General features: G+C 36.9%; 1 protein-coding gene across 15 annotated transcripts in view; it reads right to left on the reverse strand.

The window, feature by feature from the left end:
* CEP83 (centrosomal protein 83) overlaps window positions 1-15779 on the reverse strand; it is a 142426-nt gene that overhangs the window by 56860 nt on the left and 69787 nt on the right. For 13 of the 15 annotated variants that reach the window (XR_010835866.1, XR_010835867.1, XR_010835868.1 and 10 more), the window contains 5 exons: window positions 14364-14615; window positions 11386-11517; window positions 3730-3844; window positions 2316-2460; window positions 2053-2202 (listed from right to left, as the gene is read on the reverse strand). Coding sequence is in view for 4 of the 15 variants with exons in the window: in XM_067009871.1 (XP_066865972.1) it covers window positions 2053-2202; window positions 2316-2460; window positions 3730-3844; window positions 11386-11517; window positions 14364-14615 (794 nt within the window). In the remaining 11 variants the exon portion in view is untranslated. Of the gene's footprint in view, window positions 1-2052; window positions 2203-2315; window positions 2461-3718; window positions 3845-11385; window positions 11518-14363; window positions 14616-15779 lie in introns of those variants that run through there. The other 2 variants (XR_010835869.1, XM_067009873.1) reach the window with 2 other exon arrangements.

A 15779-nucleotide genomic window follows, 5' to 3' on the forward strand; every position in this document is an offset into this window, starting at 1 on the left:
TCTAGGTTTCCTGCAAGTCCAATGTCAACATATAAGAGTGAGTACCTCCTTAAATTTTGCACCCTGGGTGCCTCACTGGCTTTACTGTAGTCCTGGCCTTGATATATTAGGTCACAAGGAAAATATTAGAGTGTTCCATAAAGCAGAAATAACAGAATCAACACTCTGATCACAATGCAATAAAACTAAAATGTAACAACAAAATAAACAAGAAAGCCCTATCACCTGGAAATTCAAAAACCTTCAATCACTTACATGTGATTGTATTTGGAGACAAGGCCTTTAAAGAGGTAACGAAGGTTAAATGAAGTTATATGGGTGGGTCCTAATCCTATGACTGGTGTCCTTATAAGACGGAGAGGTACCAGGAATACATGCACACAGGGGAAAGCCCCTGTGAGGACACAGTAAGAAGGCAACCAATCTGCAAGCCAAAGAGACAGGCCTCAGGAGAAACCAAATCTGCTAACACATTGAGCTCCGAGGCTTCTAGCCTCCAGAACTGTAAGAAAATTAATTTCTGTTTAAACTACCCCGTCTATGGTATTTTGTTGTGGCAGCCCTAGAAAACTATTAGTTTCACCTTCTATTAAACAACATACCTTCTATTGCTTCTTGGGTGAAAAGGAAGATGCAAATTGAAATTAGGGAATTTCTAAAAACTAATAATTAAAACACTGCATATCATAATCTATATGATACATTTAAAAAGCAGTGATAAGAAAATTCTCAGCATGATACTTTTACCAATAAAAATGAAAGAATGAACATTAGTTGAATTAAATTCCCAACTCAAAACATTATACTCCAATAAAGATCTATTGAAAACAATAAAACCTACTTAAATCCTCAAAAAAACCCACCAAAACCAAAAGATGAACAAGTAAACTAAAAGAAAGTACAACGTATACAACATGATGTTAGAAAACTAAGAACCCACAAAGCAGCTAGTAGAAAATACGTGACTTCCGTAAGGTCATAGGATTCAAGGTCAATACATAAAAATCAACTATATTTCTTAAACATTTTTTATTTCTTTAATGTTGTATCTATTTTATTTATTTTATTTTTGGCTGCACTGGGTCTTTGTTGCTGTGCACGGGCTTTCTCTAGTTGCAGCGAGTGGGGGCCACTCCTCGTTGCAGTGTACGGGCTTCTCATTGCAGTGGCCTCTCCCATTGCAGAGCACGGGCTCTAGGAGTGCAGGCTTCAGTAGCTGCGGCACGTGGGCTCAGTAGTTGTGGCTCACCGGCTCTAGAGCGCAGGCTCAGTAGTTGTGGCACACAGGCTTAGTTGCTCTGCGGCATGTGGGATCTTCCCGGACCAGGGCTCGAACCCGTATCCCCTGTGTTGGCAGGCGGATTCTTAACCACTGTGCCACCAGGGAAGCCCCTCAACTATATTTCTATATGTCAGCAATAAACAATTAGAAAGTAAAATTTTAAAACATAAATCCACTTATAATCACATAAAAATGCTTAGAATTATAATGTAACACAGTATGAGCATGATATATACAATGAACACTACAAAATTCTGATGACAGAGATTAAAGATGACCTGAATACATGGAGAGATAGGCCATATTCATGGATTGGATAGACTCAATACTGTTGAGATGACAACTCTTTTCAAACTGAGCTACAGATTCAGTGCAATCCCAATCAAAATCTTAAGGCTTTTTGAAAATGGTGATAAGCTGATTATTTACAAGGAAAGGCAAAGGACCTAGAAGAGCCAAAACAATCTTGCGAAAAAAGAACAAGGTAGAAGACTTGCACTACCTGAATCAAACTTACTATGAAGCTACAGTAGTCAAGAGAGTGTGATATTGGTGTCAAGACAGACATAGAGATAAATGGAACAGAACAGAGTCCAGAATCAGACACACTCACATATGGCCAACTGAAACCAACAAAGGTATCAAAATAATTCAGATACTGAGATCTGGGTGAAAATTATATGGGAATACTCTGTACTAGTTTTACAATGTTTTGTTGGCTATGAGATTATTTCAGAATGAAGTTTTAAAAAAATATATGCATATATAACCTAATACTCTGAAGTTCCCTCCTGGCCGACTCTTCTGCCATCTGTGAAGCTCGCAATCTCTCTTCACACTGATCCTTTTCAGATTGCCTCCTGACATCATGTTCCACTTTCATTTTCTCTAAATCCGCTAATCTGCTCTCAAGTTCTAGCCTAAAACAACAGATGATAATTATATTACAAGAACTACAATAAGGATGATATGACAGCAAAATTTTTTCATTTGCAAGGAGATTTAACACAAAATAAGGTAATTAGGTACTTACTTTTCATCTTGTAATACCACAAGTTTCTGGTAACCTTCTTCTTTGGCAGCTTGTACTTTACGTATTAATTCACGGTCCTTTTCTACTAAAAGCACTTTGTGGTGTTCAACAGCTGATGTGAGAATTTCATTGTCTGACTGTAATCCTAGTATTTTTTTTTTAAAGGAGAAAGCTGTACTGTATTCAATATTATTAAGAAGGAAAACTGCAATTAACAGCAAATATTCATAATCTGATAAGACGAAAGAATATAGAAAGTAAGTCTCTCCAGATACACATCTCAAAGATCTTTACTTTGTTGACAAACTTTTCTTAACGAAAAAGACTACTACTCAGACTTAATTTGTCATTTTATTAAGCACTCACACAAAATAACTTCAATAAAATGTCATGTACATTTACTCATTTGGATCTTGAGAGCTGGGGACATCAACCTGGGTAATATCGAAAGAGGTTTAAATACTTAACTTCTAAAAGGGTTCTGTAACCTAAATCCCACAGACAGCATCATCATAAAGCTAGCTGGAAAGCAGAGTGAATAAAATCACAAAAGCTTTTGAAACCTATCGGAACTGTTAGATATCTAACACAAATTGGACACTTTCACGTTTGTCCAATGAATTCACAAATTTTCCTTGTCATGAAATGACAAGTGTTTTGCATATGGAATAACTAAAACAAATTCATATCTAACTCAAAGTTTAAAAAGAATGCAAAACTGGATCTCAAACTCTTTAAGTTCCAAAGAAAATTTGCTCCCTAACTCTGAAAATCCATGAGTCAACATCAAGTAGAAATTAATAATGAAAATAGTCATTCATCATAAGCTCTGTCTGAAACTGAAACTAGAGGTCAGTTCAACTAGAGACCAACTTCAGGACAGCTGCAGGTCCAGGCAGCTTATTTAAGTTCTTAAGAAAAGTCAGAAATAATATAATTTCTGAGAAATCTTGATGAGAAGGACATTCTAAGACTAAATTGGAGTTTAAAAATAAGCTTAGGCTGAACTAGGCCCAATAACTGGCCTAGGGTCTAAAAAAAAAATTTTTTTAACTTAAAAATTGGGCCTGGAACCCACCTATATATTCTTTAGATTTTAAATGGTCTGATATTAATAATCACATAATCTAAACAAATTTTAAGTTATATACCCAGGAAGTATGGAATCCTATCTGTAAAGTTTCACTTAACTTATGTAGTAATCAAATAACAATGATATAACCATAAGATTGGTTTTTTTACGTTACACCACAGAATGAACATTTAACATACAAATAAAAACAATATATATGTGCTCTAAAATTAAAATTCAATTAAGCTTAAAACTGGAAATAAAAATTCAGTTTGACCTATTTTAGTAATTTGAGTTTATATGTGAAAGTAACAGTAAAAAGCATGGGAAATCATATATTACCATCCAGTTCACTTTGAATTTTATTCCTTTCTCTTTCTAGCTCACTCTTAGCTCTTGCTGCCTCCAGTTTGATGTCTGTTATTTCTAGTTTGTTTGAATGTTTAAGTTCTTTTACCTGTTGATAATTAGAAATTGAAATTACTATTGGTCATTTTCTTGCCACTAAATGCTAACCCCAAAACATTAGTAGAAATTAGAAAACACTTTGGTAGCAGAGTATAGAGTATAAGCACCTTCCAGCAGGGAAGATGCTTCAGTGCCTGGAACAGTACTCAGCACCAAGAAAACAGTCTGTTCCTAATAGAATTGAGTCATTTCTTTCAATAGCAGGGTGGGGTCATCCGGCTTAATCTTTCCTTTAAAGGCTTAACTGCAAGTACCTAAAATCCAATAGTCAATGACTGAAACATCCTCAGGGAAAAAAAAATTAAAACCTTCCTCTAAAACAAACTGCTGGTGACAAAAAGGCATTTTAGGTATAAGGGACAGCACATAAAATATTATAAAGGTAGAACGTCACCTGGTCTGCTTGGTAAACAATGAACAATGTGTTATAGATAGAGCAGAGGAAGATGTGAAAACTATGGAGTGGCAGGCAGGGAATAAACTTTATATGCCATACAAAAGGGGTGTATATCCTCTTAGCTGCTGAAGGTGGCACAATCAACTTTGTTTCAGAAAGTTAACTCTAATTGCAAGTGTGCTGGATAAGAAACTGAAGGTAAAGAAACCAATTAAGAGGCAAAGGACTAACAAAGGGGACAAGAAAGAAAAATCTATTGAAGTTGGTGACTAAATAGTGTGTGTGTGTACGCTGGTAGTGGGATAAACAAATACAAAATGTATGAATCTAACTTAAACCTTTATTGCCAAAACCTGATTCTTTTAAAGCCTCAAGGTGAATGTAACTAATTGTCAATATTTTCCATATAATTAACCACATACCAATCTCAGCTTTTCCCTGAGACAATCCTTTTGAAAGTTGAATAATTATAGTTCATAAGTGGTATTCCTTGGGCTTCCCTGGTGGTACAGTGGTTAAGAATCTGCCTGCCAATGCAGGAGACACAGGTTTGAGCCCTGGTCTGGGAAGATCCCACATGCCACGGAGCAACTAAGCCTGTGCACCACAACTACTGAGCCTGCACTCTAGAGCCCACAAGCCACAAATACTGAGCCCACGTGCCACAACTACTGAAGCCTGCGTGACCTAGAGCCCATGCTCCACAACAAGACAAGCCACTGCAATGAGAAGTCCGCACACCGCAAGGTAGAGTAGCCCCTGCTCAACACAACTAGAGAAAGCCCGCACGCAGCAACGAAGACCCAATGCATCCAAAAATAAACAAATAAAACATTTTTTTAAAGTAGTATTCCTTTGTTCATTCAATAAATATTTATTGAGCACCTATTATGTGCCCTAGCACTGTCTTAGGAGCTGGGGATACAGCAGCAAACAAGAAAGCTTTGTCTCTCTCATCATCTGTACTACTCTCTTTTAACAGTTTCTATATCCCTGCCCTTTGGTGAGGTGCTTCTAAAATTAGGTACAGTACTATAATGAGGATTTAACCAGTATGGATATAAATGTTAGATAAACCTGCATTCTGACATATTATACTAATGTATAAAACTATGAAATCAGAGGAGAAAATCACAAATATATACAAGCCAAATATGTAAAATATAAGATGGTGGTAACAGGAGGGTAAAGGATAATTTACTTGAGTGCAATAAAAGGCTATAAAAACTAGAGATGGGAGTTAGAAATAAATCAGGAAGAGGTCCTAGAGCCAAAGAGGGCGAAGATGAGAAACAAAGTGTCTTACTGGAGGAGACTCCATCTATGAAAGCTCTTGGAAACATAACAAGGTTTCCTGCAAATTCCTCACTTAAAGGAAACAAGAAAGTCAAGTACTATGCTGCCTTTGTACTGCTAATAACCACACTAAGACACAAATTAACCTGTAGATTTTCAAATGACACAACAGAAAATGAATACCTTGTGCTGACATCAGATTTGCATTTTTTAATCTTTCTGAAGTTCTTTTCTATGAAAGCAAGTCTCATAGAACAATATTTACAAAGCAGCTTTGACATACTTTCAGAGCAGCTAAAAATTGTATTTATTTTAAAATTTAAACTTTCTATAGATTGGGTTTCTATAATTTCATGGACAGACAGAATTTATAAATGCTTTAAAATCTGGAAGAAATACAACTACAATGAAAATCCAATTTCTATGACAAATGTAATCATAACCTGCTATTATACACTAACTGTAGAAGGTTTGAATGACACAGCAGTTCATTAGCAAACCACATTGTGGCTGCTTTATATATGAGATAGAAAATCAGAGCCATCTTATTTTGTAGAATCTTTCAACGAGAAGAACTACAAAATATATAAAAAACATATTCATTCACTCTGAGTTTACTGAAATGAGAAAACAGTTTTCAATTAAACTATAATCAGTGAAACTGAAAGAACACTGGATTGGAAGTCAAATGACAAGTCTATCTTCAGAACTACTTCTATTATTAAAGTAGTGGTATATGCTCAAGCAACATGCATTCAAATTAACTTATCTATGGACCCTGATGAGTTTTTCTTTAGTGCCACATTTCTAAAATACTGAAATAATGAATGCACTCACACTAATAGTAATTAACTTCCAAAATGATATTAAAATTATTTTATTTATTAAAAATGGAAAAATGTATATGAATATTTATCACTTAGATATGATGAATAAAAACACTTTCTATGAGTAATATGAACCAAATCCCAAATAGTTATAATAAAGTTTCTTTCTGCCTCTAGATTCCTAGTTCTTAACTTTTGTAATCAAGCATCAAAAATCCTAGGAAAACTAGGGATCTTTTCTTAAATAAAATGCACAATGTTAAAACGCTGCAAATAATTTGAAGAGATTTACAATCTTCTTAAGCTTCCATGGGCCAAGCTACCCTGTTCTGCTTTTTTTTTCCACAACATGTTTTCCATGTAGATTCTGGTCTTTACATTGTGAATTTGCTTTATGCTTTTGATACAACAGAAGTACTCAGAATATTAGCTAGTACTAATAAAACTTTAAGAAATGTAACAAAGTAGCAACAGTAAGCATTTTATAAGGGTTCAGAATTTGTTAAATTACACACACACACACACACACACACACACACACACACACACACGAAAACAATATACGTAAGCAAGAAATTCAAATAAAGTTGAAAAAATGTATTACTCAAGAAGCTCTCGATGTAAATTCCAAACAGACAATACTCAAACTCTGATCTTTGTCAAAGGTCTGAGATGGTATGACCTCATAAACTTAGCTAATAAGGTAATTCTGTGGGATGACTTCCTTAAAACTGTACATTTTATTGGAGTTCTAAAGCTCAAACACCTCATAACAGGAAGAATTTATCTCATTGAATATTAGATATCTTTAAGGTCATCATTTTTGGACCATCTTTGGTAATACTTTTTAATCCAAGACACCGATAGTCACAATGACATAACTCTGTTCAAAAACCTAACAAACATTTACAGATTTGAATAACTTAGACAAATACACCCCAGGTGTTCCTCTGCATTGCAAACAACAATTTGTGAGAACTGCAAAACGTTGATGAAAATTTCAAGTTGCAAAGAAAACTGTGACAATGTTTGAAACATTATTTTAAAATTTAACATTCCAATGAAATCTTTTTATATGCAAGATCTCAAATGAAAACTTCGTTTGTCTAAAGTTGGTGGGTGGTTTTTAATAAACCATTTATATGTATAATAATGCAATTGTGCCTTTAAAAAGACAGGCAACTCTTAGCAATGTGTGTTAATAAACATACAATCTGGAAGTGTAAGAGTCTGTATTTGCCATGGAAAAAACGGTAGACTATCTCCCAAGGGTGGCATCTAATACATCTAATATTATGGCTTTGGCTTTTCAGGCACAGAAATCAAATTTTGTCACCACACCTAAAGACCACTCTCAAGGTTTGACTCACATTACTAAAGTTTACAAAGAGTGATCTATAAAACCAGAATGTCAATTTATTAATTATGAGAAAAAAACTACAATGGAAACTAGAATACTCTAACTCTGAAGGACCAGTGCGTTCTCTACCTGTAGACAAAATTACAGAGGAAATCACATAACAGTCAGACAGTTGCTTAGGGCGCATGCAGTCAAAACAAAAGGAATGGGATGAATCGATTATTTCATGGCCACAAACTAAAACAGATTGAGGTATTCCTTTCCACAGTAAGAATAATCTCTTCAATGGGACCAGAATACTCACACTCTGCCAACTAAAACTCTCTCTTGCCTCTGTCATAAACACTGTTTGACTGTGGACAAGGAATTTACGATGAATACATTACTCCTCTAGATAAGTTCATATATTTCTACCAGGCTACAGTAAATTCCCTTTGGTCTAGAAACCATTTTGTTTTTTAAGGTGACTTTACATAACTCTGCTGATAGAAATATAATACATGATCTCACTGATTCAGACATCAGTCTTATTTTCAAGTTCTTAGAGCTGACCCAAGTACTACTAATAATAGCTAATATTCAGGTGATTTTATAGTAGACCTTATGCTAAGTGCTTTGTGCATAATATCTCATTTAATCTCTGCCACACTCTATAAGGTAGGTATTAGTCCTGTTTTATAAAGGAAAATGCTTAAGTCTTCCGAGAGAAAGTAAATTGCCCAAGGTCACACAGCTAGCAGGGGAAGAAATGAATTTGAATATGTCTGACTCCAGAGCTGATATTCACTGCAGTATTCTATAAAATACTTTCATCATTGCTATCCTACTTCTGGTTACTGGATTCCTTATATACATCGCATTTGAGGGGGAAAAAAACCTCTAAGTTCCTGAGAAAACTGCATATAAAAGGTGTTCAAACCATTATATTCTTTTAAAAATAACAAATGCAGATCATGCTGCTGCTATTAATTTACTCATTTAACAAATATTTATTGTCTATGTGCCAGCACTGTTCCAAGAGCCAGAGATACAACAGTAACAAAAGCAATGTCCCTGCTCTCTCGGAGCTTATATTTGAGGCAAAGGGAGTAGAAAAGACAAAAATAAACAAATATATCAGATGGTGTTAAGAGCTATGAAGAAATATAAAGCAAGTAAAAAAGATAGAGAATAAGGCAGATGAAGAGGGAAGATGGTATTTTACAAAGTGAAGGAAAAAAAAAGTCCTCTCTGACAAGGCAACGTCAGAAATGGGTGAGGAGGGGGCTTCCCTGGTGGCACAGTGGTTGAGAGTCTGCCTGCTGATGCAGGGGACACGTGTTCGTGTCCGGGTCCGGAAAGATCCCACATGCCGCAGAGCAGCTAGGCCTGTGAGCCATGGCCGCTGAGCCTGCGCGTCCAGAGCCTGTGCTCCGCAATGGGAAAGGCCACAACAGTGAGAGGTCTGCGTACCGCAAAAAAAAAAAAAAAAAAAAAAATTGCTAAAAAGAAACGGATGAGGAGGGGCTTACCTGGTGGCGCAGTGGTTAAGAATCCACCTGCCACTTCAACCATGAATGTTGGCTACAAACCGTCACAGTATTAACAGTACCCGTGACAGATATTTTCATATAATATTACATGTTTTGTAGATATTTCAAAATATCATTAATACTTATCACTGCTTCAAAATTATAGTAATTTTTAAACTCATCATGAGATTTGGTTTTAATGTATTAATAAACATATTTCTGTATCAAAAAACAAACAAACAAAACACAGAATCCACCTGCCAATGCAGGGGTCATGGGTTTGATCCCTGGTCTGGGAAGATCCCACATGCTGTAGAGCAACTAAGCCCATTGCACCACAACTACTCAGCCTGTGCTCTAGAGCCCGCGAGCCACAACTACTGAGTCTGTGTGCCACAACTACTGAAGCCCACAAGCCTAGAGCCCATGCTCTGCAACAAGAGAAGCCACCTCAATGAGAAGCCTGCGCCCCACAACAAAGAGTAGCTCCCGCTCGCCACAACTAGAGAAAAGCCTGCATGCAGCAACAAAGACCCAATGTGAGCAAACATATGGAGGTTCCTTAAAAAACTACAAATAGAACTAGCATACGACCCAGCAATCCCACTACTGGGCATATACCCTGAGAAAACCATAATTCAAAAAGAGTCATGTACCACAATGTTCATTGCAACTCTATTTACAACAGACAGGACATGGAAGCAACCTAAATGTCCATCAACAGATGAATGGATAAAGAAGATGTGGCACATATATACAATGGAATATTACTCAGCCATAAAATGAAATGAAACTGAGTTATTTGTAATGAGGTGGATAGACCTGGAGTCTGTCATACAGAGTGAAGTAAGTCAGAAGGAGAGAAACAAATACTGTATGCTAACACATATATATGGAATCTAAGAAAAAAAATGTCATGAAGAGATTAGTGGTAGGATGGGAATAAAACACAGACCTACTAGAGCATGGACTTGAGGATATGGGGAGGGGGAAGGGTAAGCTGTGACGAAGTGAGAGAGTGGCATGGACATATATATGCTACCAAATGTAAAATAGATAGCTAGTGGGAAGCAGCCGCATAGCACAGGGAGATCAGCTCTGTGCTTTGTGACCACCTAGAGGGGTGGGATAGGGAGGGTGGGAGGGAGGGAGACGCAAGAGGGAAGAGATGTGGGAACATATGTATATTTATAACTGATTCACTTGGTTATAAAGCAGAAACTAACACACCATTGTAGAACAGTTATATTCCAATAAAGATGTAAAAAAATAAAAAATAAAAAATAATTAATTTTTTAAAAAAAGAAATGGGTGAGGAAGAAAGCTATATACATATGTAAGGGAAGACCATGCAAGGCAGGCAAGTGCAAAGTCCCTGAGGTAGAAGCTTGCTCAAAGAAGAGTGAGAAGGCCCATGAGGCTAGAGCAAAGTGAACGGGAGGGAAAATGGACTATCACGGCTGGGGAAAGACTGCAGGGCCAGATCACACAGAGCTCTGACAGGGTAGAGAGTAAAGAGACCAATTAGGAGGCTATTGTAAAAACTGGACTAGAGTGGTCACAATGAAAGCGGTTAAGAATTGGTCAGGGGCTTGCCTTGTGGTGCAGTGGTTAAGTATCCACCTGCCACTGCAGGGGACACGGGTTCAAGCCCTGGTCCGGGAAGTTCCCACACGCCGCGGAGCAATGAAGCCCGTGTGCCACAACTACTGAGCCTGCACTCTAGAGCCCGCGAGCCACAACAACTGAGCCTGCGTGCCCCAACTACTGAAGTCCGCGCACCAAGAGCCCGTGCTCCGCAACAAGAGAAGCCACCACAATGAAAAGCCCACACACTGCAACGAAGAGTAGCCCCCGCTCACCGCAACTGGAGAAAGCAAACACGCAGCAAGGAAGACGCAATGCAGCCAAAAATAAATAAATAAAATAAAAAAAAAAAAAAAAAAAAGAATTGGTCAGATTCTACATTCTACATGTATTTGGAAAGTAGAACAAGATCAAAAAAGAGACTTCAATGTAGGGAACTAAGCTACTGAAACACAAAATTCCTTTGTCATTATACAGTTTCAAGCATTCTAAAGAATAAAGCAAATACTTAAGATACTTAAGTATCTTAAGCAAATACTTAAGACAACTTACTTTACTGGTCAATGTATTTATTTCCCGTTCAGCTTTATGCAATTTACTAATTAAAGTAGTGTTTTGTTCATTGCTTGATTGTAGCTCTTTTTCCAAGCGTTCAGCCTGTAGTTTAGCAGACTGTTTTTCAGCCTTTTATTAAAATAAAATATTTAAAAAAGTTTCAATTATATAAAAACAAAATAAGCACTTTTAAATAAATGTAATAATCATACTACCCAAAATTATTCAAAACCTCAACAATATTAACATATATCAAAGTAACAAGAGTTTTCACAAAGCAATTGGTAGAATTCAAATGCAAGATATTTGCTCCAGGAAGTATGCAACAAAGTTATCTGGACAAACAACTTATCAACAGCCACCACCAAGATAAAACCCATACACTTCTCTCATGAGAGAGTGTGCCTAACACACTCACGTGATACCTATTTACTACTATTGTGGACATAATTCAAACAAGCATTTTGGGGGATTTCAAGTACACAGCAGATATGAAAAAGCATATTACAAGGTAGAGGAGAGGGCTTATGTGTAGTAGTAAGAAGTGAGAACTGAAAATCTAAAATCAATGGAGATTAGAAAACAATCCCCAAGAGATTAAAAATTCAAAATCCTCAACTAATCTGGAGCTTCTGGAAGTATGGGCAAAGAACTCAATAACTCCTGAACTCATCACATAATATTCTTAATGAAGTAAGTTGTCAAGAAAATTTCCAGTTGGTAATACTCAGAGTACTCTTTAATTAGAAAGGGAAAACTAAATGCTTTTTAAAAATACTTCTATTCAAAATAGTTAAAATGAAAATATTTTGCATTTAAAGGAAAAGCTTCAGTTCTTCAACAGCTCATTTCCTATATATCTTAAATATGATAAGGAGTGTATTCAACAAATAATTCAGAAAAAAAACCCTATTTTCCTCACATAAAAAATGATACTCTTCAGGTACAATGACAAAAAAAAAAAAAAAAAAAATCAAAGAAAGGCAGGCTACCTGTCATGTGTGTATTTTCATTTCATCTGACAAATGATAAAATTAAATACAGGCTCTTGTGAAAGAACCTCCCACCTTTTGTCATCATTCAACTGGTCCTGAAAATAATCACTCTAAATGACCTCAATGCAAAGTTTCACATTGAGATCACACACCATACTCAATCACAGTCATCCCACTGTCACTGTGTAAATACGGTAAGGATGGAAGGATGGCAACATAAACACTTCATTCTGAACTGCCTCATGTCTAAGGTCCAATGATACTACTGACAATTTTAATTCAGGAAACCACTAAATACTGTCAGAAGCTTCATCCAAAATATAAAAAGGTGACTTTTACTCTTCAAAACATATTAATGTACTTCTTGTACCAGTTTGCTGTCCGGAAAAAAATCACTACTTTGGATTTGGATATTGTATTTTAATTACAAAGTAGGTGCACACTAATTTCCCTCCAGTTCAAATTACTTCACAACTATTCTGAAGAAAACAAAACAAAACATTTTGGACTGCTCAAAATAAATTTTTAAAAACTATCAAACTGGGGCTTCCCTGGTGGCGCAGTGGTTGAGAATCCGCCTGCCGATGCAGGAGACACGGGTTCGTGCCCGGGTCCGGGAAGATCCCACATGCCGCGGAGCGGCTGGGCCCGTGGGCCATGGCCGCTGGGCCTGTGCGTCCGGAGCCTGTGCTCCGCAATGGGAGAGGCCACAACAGTGAGAGGCCCGCGTACCACAAAAAAAAAAAAAAAAAAAAAAAAAAAAAAAAAAAAAAAAAAAAAACTATCAAACTAGTATATTTGTTACATGTAAGACACTAAGGACTAGGAGGAATAAGCATTATCTCAATAAAACTGTAAAGGGGTCCAGAATATGCCACTGTGGAATAAGTATTTGGAGCTGAAGGCTTTTGAGAATCAGCAGACACAGGACAAAGTTTTTTTCCTGAACTCCTCTTATCTGTCTAAAAGTAGAGCCTCTAAAAAGAATTTAAGTGTTAGAAGTCCCCTCCCCAGGGGTTTCATAACTAGGGAAAGCCAACTTCTATCACATTAGACAAGAAGTCAACACCAGGATAAGAAAGCACCTACACAAACAACATCACAAAATTGTCATATCTGCCATTTGTTTTCCTAAGGGCCCGTTTATCTTTCCTAAAAGTCATTTGTTTTCCTATAAGTGTGCTTTCTCCCCCTCTCTCTTCCTTATTAGAATGGTATATACACCCCAAATTACTACTGCCTCTTTGAGTCACATTTTCCTGTGAACTGCTGTTTACATACATGAATAAAAATCTGTCTTTTCTCTTGCTAAACTGTCTGTTGTCAGTTTAATTCACTACCCTTAAACTCTGAACCTAAGAGGATGAAAGAAAAGTTTTTCCTCTCCAACAACAGAAACAAGATCTTTCATAGGAGAATACCTCTAGGAGTACCAGCTTAGCTCTGCCAGCTCTTTTCTTTCTCTAATGAACTCAGGGAAATAATTCAGTAAAGGCCTATATGCATTAGTAGCCAAGTTGAATTTTGTAACTCCGGCAAGAAGCTGTCATAAGATATATAAGTATGGTATTTCTGTTGAAACAGGATTTACGATTTTAAGATCTTGAATCGCAGTGCAAGGAAATAACTAGAAAGAAATTGCTCTTTCTGGTTTGAGATGACTTTAGTCTTCAGAAACTCATTTTTTTTTTTGGAATTTTGCATATTCTACTCTGTGGCATTGTAAAAGTTAAATCATTTCAGATAGGTGACATGACTCCCAAAGAATAAATAATCCCTTTGTAAATGTGGTAGCATAGCTATTGCTTATGAATCAAGAATTTTCTTCTTTACAAAAAGTATATATACTCTTGGGATTCCACAAATGCGTCAGCATTAGATTGGTGAGCATACATTTATGCCCTAAAAAATCAAAGGCTTGTCAACTGCACTTTTAAAAAAAGTACGCAATAGTCTACCGGGAAGCAATTAAAACCTTACCTCCAGGGATCTGACTGTAGCCTGCATCTCAGCCAACTGCCGCACCTGAATTCTCTGGACATTTTCTACCTGAGCACCAGAATTTTCTTTTTCAGCTCTCAATTCTGCTACTTCAGCCTCTAAACCTTTTAATTTCTGACACAAATGGACTTTTTCTCGAACAAGCTGCTCCACTCGTTTGCTGTCTCTTGTGGGATCAACACTAAGCAGCTGGTTATATAGTTCTTCTTTATCTTTCTCCAGTCTTGCAATCTGATGACAGTTTGAAAGAAAGCATACAACCTTAAATTATCAAATTTTCAGCCATGAACATGCTTTACAAGTCAGTAAATTAAAATTAAAAATTGTACAATATGAAAAAAAAAAGCTCAGGTGGTAAAATGAAATACAAAGGAAAAAAATCCTGAAATGTCACATTCATCATTCTGTACTTGGCATGACTCAAATGTGAGGGCAAGGACCTTGTCCTATTTTCCCTCCATCTCCCCGTGGTGCCTAGCACAGGGCTTCATCAGTTGCTGACTAAAATTCAAAATTACAAATAATACTATAAAATAATAATTTAAAATATGTCAAGTATTTTAAAATTCATCAGAACATTATAGGGATTTATGCAAGATCAATATGATCTTGCATAAACTGATTACTCCTAAGCTTTTTTCCTCATGTGACAGTAATTCTTGGGCTATATCTATACTAATAAAATCATCTATTCCAAGGCAACTTAATTTACAAAAAAGCTGCTTGTCCATATAAGTAACAACAAATGTGACTGATGAGAGCTTTTAAATAATAGCTGAGAGTTTATTAAAGCCCTAGTTGTAGTGATGGCCTAGTTCTTAATTCTCAGATCCAAGAAAGAGCTGAAAATCATTACTCCAGGGCATGTAGACAAATCACCGAAGAACTTGTTGAACAAAAATACCAGTGGTCTTCTTATTCACGCCAACCATCGCTGCCAGATCTCATATGCCTCCAAATCAGGGGATTCAAACTGCTTCCTAACCTCTGAGGCACTTCAGAGGCCCCTCACCTCCAGGAATGAGGGTCCAAGTAATCACAGTAAAACTCATTCTTTGGGGCTTCCCCAGCGGCGCAGTGGTTGAGTCCACCTGCCAATGCAGGGGACGCGGGTTCCTGCCCCGGTCCAGGAGGATCCCACATGCCGCGGAGCAGCTGGGCCCGTGAGCCATGGAGCCTGAGCCTAAGCGTCCGGAGCCTGTGCTCCAAAACGGAGAGGCCACAGCGGTGAGAGGCCCGCATACCACACACACAAAAACAAAAAACAAAAAAACTCATTCTTTCCCTCTGCTGATCTCGCCAACTCCCTATCCCCTATTATCACCACCAACAAACCTTTGTTGTTAACCACAGCAGCTCCTCTTTTTAGTCTCTTTTTATATATGGGGTTTCTTC

The sequence above is a fragment of the Kogia breviceps genome, chromosome 12, assembly GCF_026419965.1.
Source record: "Kogia breviceps isolate mKogBre1 chromosome 12, mKogBre1 haplotype 1, whole genome shotgun sequence".
Lineage (NCBI taxonomy): Eukaryota > Metazoa > Chordata > Mammalia > Artiodactyla > Physeteridae > Kogia > Kogia breviceps.